We start from the raw sequence: 20264 nt of genomic DNA, 5'->3' as shown, positions 1-20264 counted from the left end.
TACAAATGCTTCCCAAGAACATGCTGGCCTAGCATTACCACTAGTACACGCATGTGTTTACGCCACCACACATACAAAATGTGCTTGCATAATTGTATCATCAGCATTGTCAAAACGGATAATCCAACAAAAAACAGTTTCAGCTTCAAAAAGGTTTCAGTGCATGCCATAATTCTGTCATCAGCAGTCCCAAAAAATGATAATCCACCAAAAAATCTTCCAGACTCAGAAAAAATTGTTTATCCATGTAAGTTATATTTGTCTGCATTCCCAAAACAGGGATAGACCTAAGCCAACGAAATATTCCAGTGTAAGCACGGGAAGTTTGTGAATCCTTACCTATAGGCATCTAAGGTTTTTTTTTTTTTTTTTAAGATATTTTTTGGGCTTTTTCACCTTTATTGGATAGGACAGTGTAGAGACAGGACAGGAAATGATCGGGAGAGAGAGACGGGGAGGGATCGGGAAATGACCTCGGGTTGGAATCGAACCCGGGTCCCCAGATTCATGGTATGGCACCTTAGCCACCTGAGCCACGACGCCCCCGGCATCTAAGGTTTTAAGCCCTCTCACCATGATTACCTCAGCAGCTTGAGTTGCAGTTGCATTTTGTCTTTTAAAAACACTTTGCAGTTCCTGGTCCACGTTGATTGTATTTTATTCTTTTTCCTGAGTATGCGTGCTTCTCGAGCAATGTTGGCATTTTTACTTCTTAGGTGCTCGTTCAGATACACCTCTGTGTTTTTCAACTTTTTCCACTGCATCAACTCTGTTTTGTGTTTGCGATTTGCAAATCGGAGAACAATGGCAGGAGGATCACCGCTGCCTTTTTTCCGAAATAGAAAGTGGCAGGCCGAAATATTGCTCGACTCGACATCTATCTTTTTGCTTTTCAGATGGTCTGTTACTTGTGTCTTGAGCGTTTTCTTTTCTTCTGTTAACTTGTTGCACTGTTTGCCCACAGTCTTTCACAGAGCAGTGAACCTCTCCCCATCTTTGAGAGATTCCACCTCTCTGCTAATTAACCCAATTAAGTTTTTTGTTGTTGTTGTTGTTGTTTTTTTTTTTTTTTTTTTTTTTTAAAAGCACGATACCAAGTTTCCAGTCATTTGTTGCCCCTGCCCTAAATTTTGAAATGTGTTGCTGGCATTAAATTCCAAATGAGCATATATTTTTCAAAAAACATTTCTCAGTTTCAATATGTTGTCTTTGTACGATGTTGAGTGAAATATAGGTTTTTGATGATTTTCCAAATCATCATATTCTCTCTTTACTTAGTGTCCCAACTTTTTTGGGAAATACGGTTGTCAATCTAAAGCCTCCTTTTTGTTTTTGAATTCTGTCCTTTCCCTCCTGTCTTCTGTGGAGCACAGGTGCGTCTGATCCTGATACGTTTTCTGCCAGGTGTTTTCATGGACGCCATGCGGGACAATGCTGAAGCTGCAGTGCACATCTTTGAGGGCACTCACGAAAACCCAGAACTGATTTGGAATGACGCATCACGAGAGACTGTCTCCACTACTGTCCGGGAAATGATGCTGGAGTAAGTGGCTCCTACGCTAACATTTATAATCAGTACATGCATTCACACATACTGTACAGTGTAAATTATGCAAGGTTTCATTGTGTGTGGCATCATCCAACACATGGTGGGTCAACAACATAATGTGACCAATAGAAGAATAAGCCAAATAAATACAGGAGACAGTCATACAATGGGCCTCATTATCATTTAATGAATGTGTGTATGTTTTTAGTCCAAACTGAAAATTACTGCCAGACAAAGCTGATTTAATGTTGATTTTATTCATGTGTCCCCACATGTCGATAAATTGCCTGTAGCTTACCAGGCACAATCATCTCATCTCATTATCTCTAGCCGCTTTATCCTGTTCTACAGGGTCGCAGGCAAGCTGGAGCCTATCCCAGCTGACTACGGGCGAAAGGCGGGGTACACCCTGGACAAGTCGCCAGGTCATCACAGGGCTGACACATAGACACAGACAACCATTCACACTCACATTCACACCTACGGTCAATTTAGAGTCACCAGTTAACCTAACCTGCATGTCTTTGGACTGTGGGGGAAACCGGAGCACCCGGAGGAAACCCACGCGGACACGGGGAGAACATGCAAACTCCGCACAGAAAGGCCCTCGCCGGCCACGGGCTCGAACCCGGACCTTCTTGCTGTGAGGCGACAGCGCTAACCACTACAGCACCGTGCCGCCCCCAAGCACAGTCATGATGTATATAAATAAATAAAATTAGTGATGGCCACAAAGCTAATAAAAAGCTGAGGATGATGGCTACCACAAGCACAAACTAAAGGTCTGTCTATACTTCTTGCAGACAATATTTCCATTACTTTAACAAACAAAATAATGAAATTCCAGAGAAAATGAACCATAAATGACGTGTACAATTTTTGCTTGCTGTCTGTGATTGAAGCATTCGTACATGACAACTGAAATGACACCATAGACAGTATAGAAGCTCGTAAGCTTCAAAGAGGGTTTTGGTTTCACCTTCAAAACTCCATTTTGCGACCAATGGGATTTCTTTTGTGCTCATTGAATGTCTAGTCTTTTTGTTTTAATTTTTAACCCCGCCGACAGTAGTCGGAGGGGTTATTATTTTCACCTGCGTCAGTCTGTGTGTGTGTGTGTGTGTGTATCTGTCTGTGTGTCTGCAAGATATCTCAAGAACCAATGGATCGATTTGGACCAAATTTTGTACATGTGTTGCCAATCACCCAGGAAGGAAACCATTAAATTTTGGAGGTCAAAGGTCAAGGTCATGGCAGAACTTCGAAATTTTCGCCCAATGTATTTTAATAGGGAAAAGGCGGGGTTTGCACTCGTTAGTGTCCCTGTCTAGTTGGATTTGTTTTGGCTTACCTTCAAGCCAGTGATATAAAACAGTGAGTTTCACTGAATGCTCATTCATTCGGGATGTCTGTAATTAAAATGCACAATTTTAACTTGACAGGATAAGGCCACACCAATTTAATTAATTGGTTCTTGGAGTCGCCGCTTGAAAAAAATGCAAAAAAAAAATCGAAATCAAACTCCCGCCAACAGAAAAGGTCACGTGACGTCGACAACCAATCAAATCGCCCCTTTCACTTTAGATAAAGACTTGTGGAAGAAACATGCCTGTGGAGGGGAATCCTGCAAAGCCTGTGTTTGTGATTGTTAGGATATTCAGCGAACAGAAGCGTCAAATATTTGACAGGTGTGTTGAAATTCTGTTTACTGGTTTGCCTGTATTGTTTGGTCTATTTCCACCGCTAATTTTACCATCAGAGCATTTTTTTTTTTTTTTTTTTTTTTTTTTTTTAATTTCGCCCACTCGCTTCATATTTTTCCTGAAAAAATCCGAGAACCAACTAATTAAATTGGTGTGGCCTCATCTCATCTCATTATCTCTAGCCGCTTTATCCTTCTACAGGGTCGCAGGCAAGCTGGAGCCTATCCCAGCTGACTATGGGCGAAAGGCGGGGTACACCCTGGACAAGTCGCCAGGTCATCACAGGGCTGACACATAGACACAGACAACCATTCACACTCACATTCACACCTACGCTCAATTTAGAGTCACCAGTTAACCTAACCTGCATGTCTTTGGACTGTGGGGGAAACTGGAGCACCCGGAGGAAACCCACGCGGACACGGGGAGAACATGCAAACTCCACACAGAAAGGCCCTCGCCGGCCACGGGGCTCGAACCCGGACCTTCTTGCTGTGAGGCGACAGCGCTAACCACTACACCACCGTGCCGCCCTTGGTGTGGCCTAACCTGCATATAACATTTCAGTAACTGTTAGTTATGCAATTTGAAGCCAATCAGTTGAGGTTCATAATGGTGAGTCTCCTTATACATAAATTTACACAAACCAATGAATGAAACAGGATAAAAACATCTAATTGGATTTGCATGAACAACTAATTGGTGATTGTGCAACACTATTGTTTTTTTTTTTTTTTTTTTTTTTTTATTATTATTATTATTATAATTGCAGATTTTTGGACTGTAACTACTCCTGCAGTTTGAGATAGACCCCAAACCAACTTTAAACCGTGTGGTCTGATTGGGAATGGTGTGCTTGCGTACAGCTTTTGGAGAGACTCACCTGTTCTCTCGTTCTTGTCGTTTTTCTGTCATATGTCCGTCTCACGAATCAAATCATCCTGCTCGGACATGCTTCATCGGGGACCCACCAAACTTCATGTGATGCATCAGGCCAGCTCCCCCAACACATACATGCAATTGGTTCTGACCCACACTCATCTTTTTCTTTTTTCCCCCACTCATCCTTTTCCCCCCTATTCACTTCTATTCATTTTTGCCCCCATTCAAATGAGAAAAAAACTTTTGTCTGGTTTTCACTGAGTGACCAAACTTCATGAAGCTTCACTTCTCAGACTAAGTCCCCCCACATATCCATCCCCTCATCTGAGGCTTGCACTCATCTTTTCCTTGGTTTTTACACATCCCTTTTCCCCTTCATACACTTCTGTTCATTTTTGGCCCCTTTCAAATGAATGGAGTTCTGCTCAGGAACACTTCACCACATATCCACCAAACTTCATATGGCACTCCAGGCCAAACCCCTCTCTCTCACACGCATGCACGCGGTCGCCCATCACACATGATTTCACATGGCACTTCAGGCCAGCTCACCCATCACACACATGATGGGTCTGACCCGCACTCCTCTTTTTCCTGTCTTTCATCCATCCCTTTTTCCTTCCCATTGCCACCAGTTACTGGAGGCTTGACTGAGCCATTTCTCCATTCCCCCGTACGTGGTGATGCATTTGGCAAAGATTTGATAACTTGAGACTTTGACTGCAAATCAACTTCAACTCAGTGGCCACTTTATTAGGAATGCTTGCGCGTGCATGTACACGCTTAACATGCTAGCAGTTAGCCATAGCATTTTAACATTTTTGCATGTTACCTGTTAGCATTTTAATATGCTAGCAGTTAACATGTTAGCTTTAGCATACTAGCAGTTAATATGTTAGTCTTGGCATGTAAGTTTTTAGTATGTTGCCCTTAGCGTGTTAGCATACTAACTGTTAGCATGCTATATGTTAGCATGTTCACATGTTGCAATGTTGGCAACCACTTAGAAGCTTTCTAGCAACTACTTCCTACACCATAGCAGCAACCACCTACCATCGTTCAGTAGTTAACGGTGTGCTGCCCAGCCCAGCGCAATCACTCGGCATTATCTTCAGAGAATGCGCTTTCTAGTTTCTTCTGTAAATGTTCCTGTGAATGATTTACAGATGAATGTGTTCACATTCAGCTTGATAAATGAGGCCTGTTTGCTAGTAATTTATGAAACATGCAATTATAACCCAAACATTTGATTCATTTCAATTTTCTTGTTATACTTTTTAGCTTTTTTTTTTTACTTTCTGCTTTTTTTTTTTCTTGCAGACATTTCAAGCAACAGAAGGATAATCCTGATGTCAATTGGAAGGTGAAATGTGGAATAGTTTTTGTTTCAGTTTGGCAGAGGGAATGTAAATTGTTAGCTGATTTTGTCTCTAATCTGTATGTGTAGCTTCCTGAGGACTTCACAGTACCGTATGCAGCAGGGCAGGGTGAGCTGGAGGTGGGTGGCGTGTTCCTGCGCATCTTTATTGCTCAGCCAGGCTGGGTACTGCGCAAGCCTCGAGATTTCCTTGTCTCCCTGCTTGAGACCCTCACTGAGCTGTTGGAGAAGAACCACCCTAATGTAAGCCTGTGCACTAAACCTAACCATAATGTCTAATTTATCCACAAAACGAGATGCTTACATATGACTTTTATATTTTTTTCTTTTTCTCAAACCATCCTTCCCCGTATTTTCTTCATCTTTACCTCTTACCTTTGTTATGCTTCTCCTTTCCATGCTGTTTCCTCTTCTATTTGTCCTCTTTTCTCCTCATGTCCTTTCCTTTTTCTCTTCCTTTCTTCTTTCCACACCTCCTTGTGTCCTCCCCCTATGCTTTCTTTGCCTTTCCTTTGCCACTCTTTGCATCTTGACTCTCAGGGTGAGGCATTAGAGACGGTCACCACAGCAGCTGTGTGTTTGTTCAGTACTCAGACTCAGTTGGCTGATCAGGTTCCTCCTCTTGGTCACCTGCCTCGAATCATAGCAGCCCTCAACCACAAGAACAACGCTGTTCCTAAAAGCTCCATCCGCCTCATCCATGTTCTCTCAGAGAATGAGGTACGGTACACATTTAGTCAGACTCCAACAGTGTTTTCTCAGTGTGTTTCCAAAAATGTTTTTGCTGAACAACCTGTTGTTACACTTGTAATACCATAGCAAACAGCTAGCAATACTCTAGCAATCACTTTGAATGTCATAATAATAATTAATTATTATTAGCAATCAGCAGTGATGGCACAGCAACACCTTGGCAACCACCTGGAATGTCATAGAACCATCTACCAGTGTCCTAACAAACAAATGAAATATGATTACAACCACCGAGCAACATCCTAGTTAGTTTAAATAGCATAGCAACCACCTGGAATATGATAGCACCATGTAGCAACATGCTAGCAGCTAGTCTGGGTAGCATAGAAACACTCTAGGAGCTAGATGGGATAGCATAGCAATCAACTAGGAACTCTACCTGGGATTACATAGCAGCAATTTAGCAACCACTAAGAAACCATCTAGCACCCCCATAGCAGGGGCATAAAGTAACGTATCATATAACAACTTTTCTTAATAGTGACTAACTTTCATGTTTTAATCTTTTAACAAAAATGTTAAAAGATTTGTTGTAAATAAAGGCAGTGTCGAGTTTGGGAATGCCTAGTTAAAAATTAGGGATTCCCAATTTAGGTGTTGCTTTTATTTACAAATTTTGTCATAAACTCAGTCTCTTCTTTTGGTTTATTCATTTATTTTACAAATCAATATTAGAAATATTGGTCTAGATATGAAGATGGATTTTGTGTTAATATTTTGAAATGTTACTGGGAGACTTTTTTTTTTTTTTGAAGATATTTTTGGGGGCTTTTTTTCACCTTTATTGGATAGGACAGTGTAGAGACAGGAAATGAGTGGGAGAGAGAGAGATGGGGAGGGATCGGGAAATGACCTCGGGTCGGAATCGAACCCGGGTCCCTGGATTTATGGTATGGCGCCTTATCCACCTGAGCCACGATGTATTGAGAGTCTTCTACTTTTGCAATGGCTAAAAGATCATGAGGGTGTCGATAATTGTAGCTGCCGCTCTAGTAGTTCTTTGTCCATTAGCATCCCCCAGCTTTACATATGTTGGTGTTAGTATGGTTCTAGTTACTTTAGCTTAGTATGTTACTTTTCTGCGTTGTGTGCAAACTTGCAGCATGGCCAAAAAAAAAAGAAATGTCTGAGCATGCATGTTTACTTCAAGACACAAGTATTGATCTGTCTCATGGCTAATGGGAAAACAGTGAAAATCCTGTAATATTACTTTAGCTCGTCAATCAACATGTTTTTTGGGGGGTTTCTGCCGTTCTGTATCCTTTAGCTTGTGGATGACCGAATTTTTTCCCTGGTGAATAAAAACAACTTCAGCAGTTAGGTAGATCAAGAACACCTTTCAGGTAGGTGATGTGTCTGCATGAAGGTCAGCAATCAAGAGAAGAATTCACCAGAGTAAATACAGAAGGTTTACCCCAAGACACATACCCTTTCATCTCACTTGCTAGAAACAAAACTGAAGGCAAAATGCCCCAAGATGTGCAAGAATTAAAGAAAACTGCAGCAGAAGCTGGATAGAGCGTCACCAGGTCAGAAACCCAGCATCTGGTGATGTCTGTGGTATCCAGACTTCAGGCAGACATTGACTACACAGGATTTGCAACCAAGTATTAAAAATGAGAATTTAATCTGGTTGTTAGTTTGTCCAATTATTTTTGGTCCCTTTTAAAAAGGGGGACCAAATATAAACAAATCTGTAATTCCTAAACTGTTCACCCAATTCGGTTGTGTTTGTGTGAACCTGCTCTCTACAGTTATGCGTGCGCTCCATGGCAGCTTTGGAGACCATTGGGCCATTGATGTGTGGGATGAAGGTCAGAGCTGATATGGCAGGACTAGCATGTGAAGCCCTCAACCGCATGTTCCAGCGAGAGCAAACCAACCTTGTTGCGCAGGTAAAACTCTCACTCGTACATTCTCTCTCTCTGCAAGGTGCAGTGACATGGTGCCAGCTGAACTACGTAATCTAACACCATAAAATGTAGTGATGCTGAATCACCAGTTATTGCTTTATCCCCCCCCCCCCCCCGGTCTTCACACATGCTCGCTCACAGATGCACATCTTCGTTTCCTTTATGCGGTTTGACTTCACTAACAAGCTCCTCTTGCCTTTGATCTTTGGTCAAAAGTTATTGTCACGATAATACATTTCTGTCATATTCATTTTTGGGCTTGACATACAGTAGCAAAAAAATCAAGGGGGTGTAATGGTGGTCGACTCCGTTCTTGTATGAAGTGAACTGCTTCTTTCTGCATCACTCTTGTCAAGTTTATTGGCTGGATTTTGAAAGGTCATTAGCAAAGAGTCAAAGTTTAATTGATCTTTACCATTTCACAAGATTTGCATAATATGCTTTAAATTTATATCAGCCTCAATCTCATCACAGGAAAATAATTGCTGTTTTGTTGCTCAATGTCTGTACCTGGTGCAGATGCAAGAAGAAAGCAACACAGAGTTCCACACTCACTAAAGTGGAAACCTTGAACATTTGTGCAACGCACTCAGTATCTCATCATGGCAGTAGGGCAGGATGTGAATGAGTTAGTAGTTTGGATGAAACTACCGTACTTTAGGAAAACCTAATTTTAAGGGGGAACAAGAAGGAAGTGCACTGAAGCAGGAGAAACAGTTTTGAAAAAACTGAACATCTTTTACTTACTTTACGAATAAAAAGAGAGACAAATTACTAGTACTTGCATATGTTCTATATTTGGAACATCACAGAGCAGTGACCATAACGAAAATGATTTTCATTCAAAGTCAATTGTTAGGAAGTATTTTGTTGAACATTTTAGATAAATAACTATACATTTGTGTGTGTTGTATGTAGGCTCTTAGAGTAGAACTGGTGCCATATTTGTTGAAGCTTTTAGAAGGAGTGGGATTAGAGACTCTGGACAACCCCTCAGCAACCAAAGCCCAAATCGTCAAAGCACTTAAATCCATGACTCGCAGTCTACAGTATGGAGAACAGGTGAGGAACTTGCGCACACTAAATTAATAAATGTACATACGGAAATAATTGAAGTAAGAGATTGTATTGTCGAAAGAGTCTTCAGCACAGCCTGCAAGCGAAGAAAGCATCTTGAAAGATGTACGCTCATCGGCCACTTTAATAGGAACTTGCTCTTGACTCTAAGATTGCTGTTCTTGGTTGCAGCAGTAGAACCCAATGTGGTCATCTGCTTTTGCAGAAGATGCTTTTCTGCTCAGCACAGTTGTAAAGAGTGATATGAGTTACTATATACCCATATACCTGACCAGCAGGTGTATGGGTATACCTAATAAAGTGGCTGAGTGTAAATATGCAGCTGCTCACTCTTACACATGCATTGGCTGTGTACTAGCATTAACACAGCATCATGCAGTCATATTATTGTGTCCATGATCACTATATTCACAATCAAATCATAAACAGGCATATTGTCATGGTCCTTACAGAAATGTTCTGGATTGTAAGGTTCTAAACTAGCTGCAGTAGGCTTGATTTTTTTTTTTTAAATGGTTGTTGCGGACTAAAAACGGTCTCTTTAAAAAAAAAAAAAAAGGCTAGCTTTTTTCCACTTGCTTGGAAGATGGCAGTAGTAGTACCATAGAACCATTTTATGTTCATTCTAGTAATTAACCAGACACTAAAGTCACACTATTAGCCTGACCTTACATTAATGAGTTGTAGACACTGAAAGACTCGATATAAAATGTGGGGAAACGCACAATCTGAGATTGCCGTGTTGTTGCAGGTGAACGAAATCCTGTCTCGATCCACTGTGTGGAGTGCCTTCAAAGATCAAAAGCATGATCTCTTCATCTCAGAATCGCAGACCGCAGGCTTTCTGCCAGGTACAAGTCCACACACACTCACTGGTTGAAATCATACAACATAAAACATGGGATATTGATTTTCTCTATATTTTTACCCACTGCAACACCCTTCAACACAGCACTGCACCATTTAGTGTTTTAATGAAAAGTATAGGAATTGGTGGCACTTGTTGAGTCACCTAATGTAAGCTGCCACTGTTGGGCTCTTGGGCAAGGCCCTTAACCCTATCGGCTCAACCCACCCACATCAACCACCCATAAAAGATGGAGGCAGAAGCAAATAAAATTGTTTAAAAAAAAAAAAAAAAGTCAAAATCAGAGTCCCCTCTGAAAGTACTGAAGTGGCAAAGACACTCCCTTTGTTTTTGCTATATGCTGAAGACATTTAGGTTTGGGATCAAAACATGGAGGCAATAGATTTTCATATCTAGATAGAATTTCAGCTTTCATTACCTGATGCGGGGCGGCACGGTGGTGTAGTGGTTAGCGCTGTCGCCTCACAGCAAGAAGGTCCGGGTTCGAGCCCCGTGGCCAGCAAGGGCCTTTCTGTGTGGAGTTTGCATGTTCTCCCCATGTCCGCGTGGGTTTCCTCCGGGTGCTCCGGTTTCCCCCACAGTCCACAGACATGCAGGTTAGGTTAACTGGTGACTCTAAATTGACCGTGAGTGCGAATGGTTGTGTGTCTGTGTCAGCCCTGTGATGACCTGGCGACTTGTCCAGGGTGTACCCCGCCTTTCACCCGTAGTTGGCTGGGATAGGCTCCAGCTTGCCTGCGACCCTGTAGAACAGGATAAAGCGGCTACAGATAATGAGATGAGATTACCTGATGCAGCTAGATATGTTAAGCAACTTAGAACATGGTTAGAACATTTTTTTTTTCCCCCGATCCCACCAATTTTTGAAGTGATCAAAAATATTGGAAAATGTGACCAACAGGTGTTTCTTGTTGCCAAGGTATGAGTGATTTGTTTAAACAGTTAATATCTCTGAATTTCTGCTCTTCATTTGAGCCATGAGTTTTGCCTCTGAAGACTGTTTGCTGTTAAAAGGGATAAACCTGTCTTTAGACCAGAGAGGAGTTTTTGGAAGAAAAGCAGTTAGACAGCCTTTATTGTCATTCAGTATGCAACAAGTGTACACCGAAGGAAATTTCGTTGCAATTTGGCTCAGCACAGAAATAAATATGAAGTGTATTAAATTAAATTATGCAGCAGCAAAAATATTATAAAGTGACCTGTGGAATTTGGAATGTTCAAGTTATAAATAGAAGTTTAGAGTTTGGGTTTGGAGTTCAGCAGTCTGGTGACCTGGGGGAAAAACTGTTACAGAACCTGGTGGTCCTGCACCTAATGCTGCGGAACCTCTTTCCAGAGGCCAGAGGGGAGAACAGTCCATAATGAGGGTGTGAGGGGTCACTGATGATGTTTCTGGCTCTGGCTTCTGATATTGAAGCTAGGAAAAAAGAATAAAATCAGACATATTGTACAAGCATTGGGCTTGGCCAAGACAACAATTTGGAAGGTCTTTGTGCGGGGGGGATAAAGAAATCACTGGTGTACAATCCCGTTTCCAAAAAAGTTGTGTAAATAAAAACCATGTGTTTTGCCAAATTCTGGAAACTCGATATTTCATTGAAAATAGTACAACATTTGCAAGGAAAATGTTGATTAAAAGTAAGAGCTTTATCAATGCAGAGAAGAAACAGCAAATGCACAAACACCGTATCAGTCATGATGCGCTTCCATACATGTGCTCTGTCTTGCTTCCAACAGTTTAACACAGTCAGTACTGCGCAATGCACTGCGTGCTAACACAACTGAAAAAGGTCACGTTCGCCAACAACGACAATACAGTTGGCTCAACTCCAATGAATCTACTCTGATAAATCTTACCCTCTTTCTTCCTCTGTTGTTTCTGGGCCGAACTGTTCATGGCTGCCACAAGCTGCAAGGTCCGGTTGTCTGTACTGGAAGTTCCTGTGTACTGCCTCATAGGAAAATTTACAAGACAGCTGAAAAAAAAAATTAAATGAGTATGGTATAAATAATGAATGGAAATGGCCACAATAAAAGTAAAAATAATTCAGTAAAAGTTATTTACTAGTGTTATGCAGTTGCAAATCATCTGGAGCTCATGCTTTGACTGAATAAGAAGTGAGTTCCTTGTTGTGAGGTGAGCTCAGTCTGTGCATACTCGGGGGGAACTTGGGAGTGCCTCCAGCACTGCACGCTGAGATGTGGAGAAGAGCCACTGCTTCCGCCTATCGTGTTTAATAGTCCACTAAGGCTAAGTTTACATTAGACCGTATCTGTCTCGTTTTCTTTGCGGATGCACTGTCCGTTTACATTAAACTGCCTGGAAACGCCAGGAAACGGGAATCCGCCAGGGTCCACGTATTCAATCCAGATCGTGTCAGCTCCGGTGCTGTGTGTAAACTGAGATGCGCGGATACGCTGTGCTGAGCTCTAGCTGGCATCGTCATTGGACAACATCACTGTGACATCCACCTTCCTGATTCGCTGGCATTGGTCATGTGACGCGACTGCTGAAAAATGGCGCGGACTTCCGCCTTGTATCACCTTTCATTAAAGAGTATAAAAGTATGAAAATACTGATGCAAATACTGCCCATTGTGTAGTTATGATTGTCTTTAGGCTTGCCATCCTTCCACTTGCAAGTGGTAAGTGATATGCGCTGGGATCTCACACACAGCGGCTCAGTCCCGAATCGTGGCTCGTGCACTTCACTCGCGCGCTCTGTGAGCTGCGCAAGGCCGGAGTGCGCACCCTCCAGAGGGCACTCGCTGTTCAGGGCGGAGTGATTTGGAGCGCAGGATGCCTGCGGAGCCGAGCGTATCCGTGTATTGGTGTTGCTGTGTGCACGCAAATCGTGTATTGGTGTTGCTGTGTGCATGCAAATCGTGTATTGGTGTTGCTGTGTGCACACTAATCGTTTTAAAAATGTTAATCTGATGATCCGCTGATACGGTCTAATGTAAACATGGGCTAAAACTAACAGAGAGTGATGCCCTTGTACACTGCTCTAATTGCCCAATTCCACTGAACGGGACCTCAGTTAATGAAAGAGGGCACTTTTGGCACTTGGTGTTGGGTTTGTGGAGGCTGGAGAGAGATTTGGATGTTGCCAAGTGGGGAGGCTTCTATGAGAGGATCGGACTCCTCTTTGATCCTGGGTTTCAGCACGACTGTAGAACCCAGTGTGTATGAGTGGGGAGGAAGACTTGGGAAGAGAAATTTAAGCAGCACTCTGAGCTCACTTTTATTTCTCCACAGCTTTTCAGTGCACTTTCAAAAACTAATAAGCTCTGCCATATTTTCTCTCTCTCTCTGGCTCATGGTAGTCACTGAAAGCACAAAAAATACACAAGTAGGCTGGCAGTAATAAGACAAAAGTGAGAATCATCATGCATTACCTGCCGGTTCAGCCCACCTCCTCTCCATCCACAGCTGATGCTTGGCCATGCCACTGCTACCAAATATGGTTTATATGTTTTCTATCAGAGATAGATGGAGTTTGATGAATGTTTATTGGGAGCGTGTTTTACATCTTTTGGTGCATTTTGAAAACAAAAAGGCTGCTTCACTACTCAAGTTTTAATGTGGAATATGGATATGATCTTCAGATCTAATTTGCAACATAGTTTTTCAGGCATTCAGAGATGTGTTGCATCATTCAGAGATTGAAAAATTAGTTGTAAACTACTGTTCTCAAATTGCTGTCAATTCTCAAAGAAACATGCAGCCAGTGGAGTGATGCTAAAACCAGTCTAAACTGCACATCATCCATGATTTCACTTTTTAAGCCCTGCTCACATTTGCATTAATATTTATTTAAATAATATAAAATATAGCAGCAATAAGCTCTGATAATTGAATTACCTACACAGCCTGTAAATGTGTAGTTACAGAGACGACCCCACACAGCCTTCCTTCAGTTTGATTTTGATTTGACTTTGCTTTTTTTTTTTTCCTCTTGCTTAGCTACTCCTCTGTCTGCTGCCTCTTCCTTTTTCTTATTCTCCTTCAGGTGTGTCCACTCCTTCTCTCCTGGCTGCCAGTAGTCCATTGCGGAGTGGCCTCTAGGGGGCTCTCCCCATCCTCTTCTCTTTAATGTTCACACAGGTAGACTTTCCTTTCTCTCTGTGCTTACATCATCATCTTTCCCTTTCTTGTTTCATTCACTTTTTCACTTTCTGCTTCATCGGACTGCCCACACATCTATCTGGAGCTGTAGTTAACACAGAATTCCTAACCCAGTCTAGCCCTGATGCACATGCATCCTCCAAAGCATGGAGGCATCATCAAATTTTTGTTTTCTCTCAGTACCTCCAGTAAGGCAAGTGTTTTTGAAAAGTAAACATTTCACCCATTACTTTACTTACTGTAAGCATCATGTGTCATTAACCAAAGCCAGTTCATTTTTATTAATGGTTGGTTGCTTCATAAGTACATTGCCAAAAGTCAAGTAAACTGAATTTAACGGGTGGGGAAAAAGCACAGTGATGACACCACAATAGCCATAAAGTGTACACATAATTACATACATGCCATATGACCAGAGGGGATTGAGATTGGACTTTGAGCATTTAAATGTTCTAGTCCTATGTGTACACAACTTGCTACATATTCAGAAGGAATGATTCCGAGATCTTGTTTGAATAGGTGTTTTTGAAAAATTTCCAATTTTTTGCTTTTTTGAATACCAGGTATTTATGAATAATTTGTATGGGTTTTTTTTCCCTTTTTTCTTTCAGGTCCAGCAGTAGCAGGCTATCTAACTGCTGGCACGGGTGCTACAGTTCTGTCCAGTGTCCCTCCTCCCGTAGATAATGACATTGGAGACCTGGGCTGATAACCAAACGTGCACTAATGGTTCAAAGAATGCACCACTTTTCGTCAAAGAGGCAGGCTTGATGAGACAGACAGATAAATGACTTTTAAAGAAAGAGGAATAGGAAATTGAGTGGATTACAGCTTTTGTGTAAACTTTCCTCAAAATGTGTGCTGCTACGTCCTCTGTGTGTCCATGGTGTTCCCTTACAGTGCAGTCATTGCTCCTTTTTTCTTTTTAAATCTTTTTTGCACTTGTTCCTGTTGTATTGCATTCTATACTTTTTCATTTTTCCAAGAAGAGGAAAATGTTTACTTTTGTATGAGAATACTTTTTGCTGGAGGAGAAAGTGAATATACCTTTAGAGATCCAATCTTTACCTTTTATTCCTGTGTAATGCCCTCCATGCTGTATCTCCACAAGACTTCTAATGACTTCTTTTAACCAAATCATGGTTTATCATGAGCTTCCAGACCTGCAGCTTTGTCATGCCATACCACAATTCCTCACCTTGTGTTTTCTATTAACTCAAAAATGAATGAATGTGATCAAGTTAAAGGAAAAATTAAGAACTGCCACTGTTGGTTACAATAACCCATAGACTGATCTGTCAGCAAACTCCCCTTATCCCAAAATACATCCTGCTTTTTCTACCTTTTCTCACCCAGAATGCAAAGAAATCAAATATTTATAGCTAGCTGAGTACTTAACTGAGGAATGATTTCCACCACCTGAAAGAATGAGCTTCTGTAAAAGTTCCCAGGAGAAATGACACTGAATCTGATTAAAATCTATGTGAAAGATTAGTGCGGTTGTCAAACTGCATATATAATGACGTATATAAACTTTCTATATTGAATGTACGATTAAAAAATCAGTCACACTTGTACATAAAATTTTAAGAATTAAAGGGAATTCACAGTGCATTTGTTTCATCTTTTGTTATTGTTCATTCAAACAGAACAAAGCTTTTCCGTACGTCTCAATGTTCTTCTGAAAAGCCTTTGATTCATCGTCTGGAACAGGTCTTTGAGTTGTGCTAATTCACATATGGATTGTATTTTTCCTTCCCTCTAGTTTGAATAAATTAGATCCTTGAAGTCATCTAATAACCACTTTAGTATTTAACTAACAGCAAGTCTTTCTGACTCCTTAATTCTGTCAAAATCACGGTAAGTCGGGGGGGGGACAAGCTAATGGAAACAATCGTGTTGCACCGGGGAAACACTTGAAATAACTTTGCAAGAGCTTGCTAAGTTTTTCATTTAGGTCAATGTACTTCTGGATCAGTTTGGCAAACTTGCAGTGAATGTCATAAATATCCCATAATACACTAGAACAGACACTGGCTAGCTGATATTTAATAGCTGTGAACTCCTCATGATGCTGTCTTGGATAGCTGATTTTTAGGTTTCCTTTAAGATGACGGATAAGCAAGCGGATGAAATTGCTTGGAAGAGGCATAAATACTTCATGATTACCAGCACCTATTATGGCAGAAAGTACTGGAAGTCAAGAGGGATCATGTTCCACAACTACGAATTCAGGTTCAAAGCATATTATGGGCTATTTAAAGTATTTTAGCATCTGGTAAACAATATAGATGACATCATCTGTATGGTCTCTGAAGTATGTTAACATTAATACACTTCCATTTATTACACTTTCTGATAATGAATAATTATAATTACTATATTCTAATTATATTATTTACTTACAGTGGTGCTTGAAAGTTTGTGAGCCCTTTTAGAATGTTCTATATTTCTGCTCCTCCTACTCAAGCGAGTAGGACGCTTCTTTGCTTTGCTCCTGCTGTCTTGATCTTTATTTCTATACTTTACTTTCTCATTTAATTTCCACTATTTTTTTTCTCATTTTATTTTTCATCTTTATAAGCTTTTAATTTAATTTCCACTATTTTTTTTTTTCATCTTTATAAGAAGTTAGTTTTTAAAACAAAATGCCAGGGAGCAAAAAATCCTGCAGAAAATGCATGGAACTAGAACAGAGGATTTCTATTCTGGAATCAAAGATTGATGCTCTGCCAAAGACGGACGAATTAAAAGCGATATCTCAGGAAAGGAGTACAGAAACAGTGGCTGAGAATGCAGAGATTGCACTCCGACAGACCGAGGACATTGCAGATCAAGTGGAAGAATTCATCAATCAAGCTGGGCAAAATGTGAGTACAGAAAACTGGCAAATGATGGGTGGTAAGCCCAAAAATAAAAACAGAAGAGTAATTACTTCAACACCATCTCATTCTACAAATTACAATAGGATCTACAATCCTATGGAAAATCCACAGCCCATAAGGCTTCAGAACAAATTTGAATGCCTCAGGGATGTGGAAGAGGATTTTTCAAGCGGACAAACACATAGTAAAAAGAGATTGCGCCAAGATCGAAGAGCTGTGGGAAGAGGCAAAAAGCAGCTCGTAACACCACCTGATCCCACAACCCTTGTTCTTGGTGATTCCACTGTAAGACAATTAAAAGGTTATGGGATGATTATTTGTTGCCTTCCAAATGCATCCATCTCTGACACCAAAGACAGCATTTTGAAACTCATGTCCGAGCATAAAACTATTAAACGTATTGTTGTGCATGTGGGAGCAAATGATGTTTTCAGAGAACAGCTGTTTGTCCAAGATGATTTCAGAAAACTTTTTTCTGAGCTCTATAAGACTGGAATTCAATCTTTTATCAGTGGCCCACTCCCAGCGAGAGGAAGTTTTGCTTTTTCTCGACTCTTCAGTCTTAACACCTGGCTTGGAAAAACTTGTTTTTCATTTGGTATGAACTTCATAGACAATTTTAACCTTTTCTGGAATCGCAGAGAATTTTACAAGCCAAATAGCACTGAACTCAGCTGGATTGGAGCCAAAGTCTTAGTAGACCATTACAGACTTGCAATCTTTTCTCAGCCAGCATTGAGGAAAACAGTTGATAAGATGTCGCAGACTGACATAGTTACAAAGCCTAAACAATCATCTTTGCAAGTCGTCATCAAGGACACACAGACATCTGACCTGCAAGACTCCCAACATTCAAAGACAGAGGACTCCACTTCCCCTCGGATGGATTTCCCAAATAGCATGAAAAAATTGCTCCAAATGGCTACACTCTCTTTTTCCAGCCCAAATCTGTCGCGACAAGCAGTGTACCCAGTTCATCAAAATTGTGTTCGCCCAGGACTTTCAGCTGGCTACAAATCTTTTTTTCACCATCCAAAAGATACATGTCATCTCCAATCCTTTCACCCTCAAACCAGATGGAACATTTAGAAAGTCTTGTTTGATGTACTCTGGGTCCCTGCAAATGGGTGTAGTGTTGAAAACCAGCTAGGACCCAATGTGCCTATGCCATTCACTATTCCTGTGTTGATAAGAAACAGAAAACATAGAGCACATTTAACTCTGGGGGTGAACCAATCTAATCTCCTTCCTGTTTTAAAACAGCATCAGAGTGCACAAGCAGATATTACTTCTAGACTTTCTGTAAAGCTAGCTCTTCTGAACGTTAGATCACTTTTAAACAAGTCATTTTTAATTAATGATCTTATTTGCAAACACAATCTTGATTTTTTGCTTCTAACTGAAACCTGGCTGGATCAAGCAAATAGTGCTACCACCCTTATTGAAGCAGCTCCCCCAAATTTTAATTTTTTTAATGTTACCCGACAAGGGAAAGGTGGAGGGATCGCAAATATATTCAAAGTCTCTTTTCAATGTAAACAATCCTCACTTGGTGATTTTACGTCCTTTGAACACTTGTGTGCACTTGTTACATGCTCTCCTAACATATTATTAACTATTTATAGGCCTCCGAGACATTCAGCCAAAGTCTTTCTTGAAGAGTTTGGTGAACTGTTATCAGTCATTTGCTTAGAGTTTGATTGTCTTATTATATCTGGGGATTTTAACTTGCATGTAGATAATACTGATAACATTTATGCCAAAGAACTACTTGCAATTATTGACAACTTCAACCTAGTACAACATGTACAGGGGCCGACCCACTGTCATGGTCATACTCTTGACCTCGTCATCACAAAAGGTCTTACTGTTTCTAATACTGTTGTTGACCTGGCCTTATCCGATCATTTCTGTGTTTTCTTTGATGTTTCTATGTCTCCTCACATTCAGAACAGCTCAACGACTATAGGTAGGAGAGTCATAAAAGACAACACGTGCTCTCTTTGAGCAAGCTCTCTCTCAGAACTCAACCAAAATGTCAGACTCTAGATGATTTACTGGAAATTTTTAATTTAAATATGACCCAAATTATGGATGATATTGCTCCATTCAAAATCAAAAGAGTCAATGATAAGCAGAAAGCACCATGGAAGCAGTACCCGGCTGTTAAACTGCTAAAGAGAGAATGTAGAAAGACTGAAAGAAAATGGCGCGAATCTAAACTTCACATCCATTATCAAATCCATAAAGAGATGCTTTGTAATTATAATTATGAAATTCGTAAAGCAAGACAGTCTTTCTTCTCCAACATCAGCAGGAATATGAACAATGCCCGTGTGCTATTTTCAACAGTAGAGAAGCTAATTAATCCCCCACCACAATTAGCACCTGAACTTCTCTCAGTTAATAAATGCAATGAGTTTGCATCCTTTTTCAAAGGTAAAATTGATAAAATACGGCAGAATATTCCTCATAATATATCTCAGTTGCAAAAAATTGAAAAACTGCAATCACCAATGACACAGATAGATAACTTCAACACAATGTCAGAATTTTGTTTAATTGATTGAGACTCTTGAAAAAACTGTACAAAATCTCAGTTCCTCAACATCTGAATTGGACATTCTGCCCACCAACTTTAAGTCTGTTCTTCATCTTATAATTACAGATGTGCTTCAAATTATAAATACATCCCTGGAGCCTGGCGTTGTTCCTGTGTCCCTAAAAAAAGCCGTTGTAAAGCCCCTACTTAAAAAAAATAATCTGGATCCTTCAGTATTAAATAACTACAGGCCAATATCAAATTTACCATTCATCGGGAAAATCCTTGAAAAAATTGTCTTCAATCAATTAACTGCCTTCTTGATATCAAACAGCCGTTTTGATAATTTTCAGTCAGGATTTTGTGCCAATCATAGCACTGAAACAGCGCTGATTAAAGTTATAAATGACATGCGTCTTAATACTGATGCAGGCAAAACATCGGTCCTGGTATTACTGGACCTCAGTGCAGCTTTTGATACTGTTGATCACAACATACTGCTATATCGACTTGAACACTGGGTTGGATTGACTGGTAAAGTTATCAATTGGTTAATTTCATACTTAGAAGCTTCTTTGTTACCCTG

At 40.6% G+C, this 20264-nt stretch overlaps 1 protein-coding gene across 4 annotated transcripts in view; it reads left to right on the top strand.

Moving 5' to 3' along the window:
* LOC132867272 (dnaJ homolog subfamily C member 13-like) overlaps nucleotides 1-15863 on the top strand; it is a 152885-nt gene extending 137022 nt beyond the window's left edge. For all 4 annotated transcript variants that reach the window (XM_060900072.1, XM_060900071.1, XM_060900074.1 and 1 more), the window contains 8 exons: nucleotides 1374-1543; nucleotides 5455-5497; nucleotides 5582-5755; nucleotides 6053-6232; nucleotides 8020-8160; nucleotides 9097-9240; nucleotides 10007-10106; nucleotides 14863-15863. In XM_060900072.1, the coding sequence (XP_060756055.1) occupies nucleotides 1374-1543; nucleotides 5455-5497; nucleotides 5582-5755; nucleotides 6053-6232; nucleotides 8020-8160; nucleotides 9097-9240; nucleotides 10007-10106; nucleotides 14863-14960 (1050 nt within the window). In that variant the 3' untranslated portion in view covers nucleotides 14961-15863. The remainder of the gene's footprint in view (nucleotides 1-1373; nucleotides 1544-5454; nucleotides 5498-5581; nucleotides 5756-6052; nucleotides 6233-8019; nucleotides 8161-9096; nucleotides 9241-10006; nucleotides 10107-14862) is intronic.
* The last annotated feature ends 4401 nt before the right edge of the window (nucleotides 15864-20264 follow it).

The sequence above is a fragment of the Neoarius graeffei genome, chromosome 19, assembly GCF_027579695.1.
Source record: "Neoarius graeffei isolate fNeoGra1 chromosome 19, fNeoGra1.pri, whole genome shotgun sequence".
NCBI lineage: Eukaryota > Metazoa > Chordata > Actinopteri > Siluriformes > Ariidae > Neoarius > Neoarius graeffei.
The sequence above is the reverse complement of the archived record's forward strand: the minus strand, read 5'-3'. Positions and strand labels throughout refer to the sequence as shown.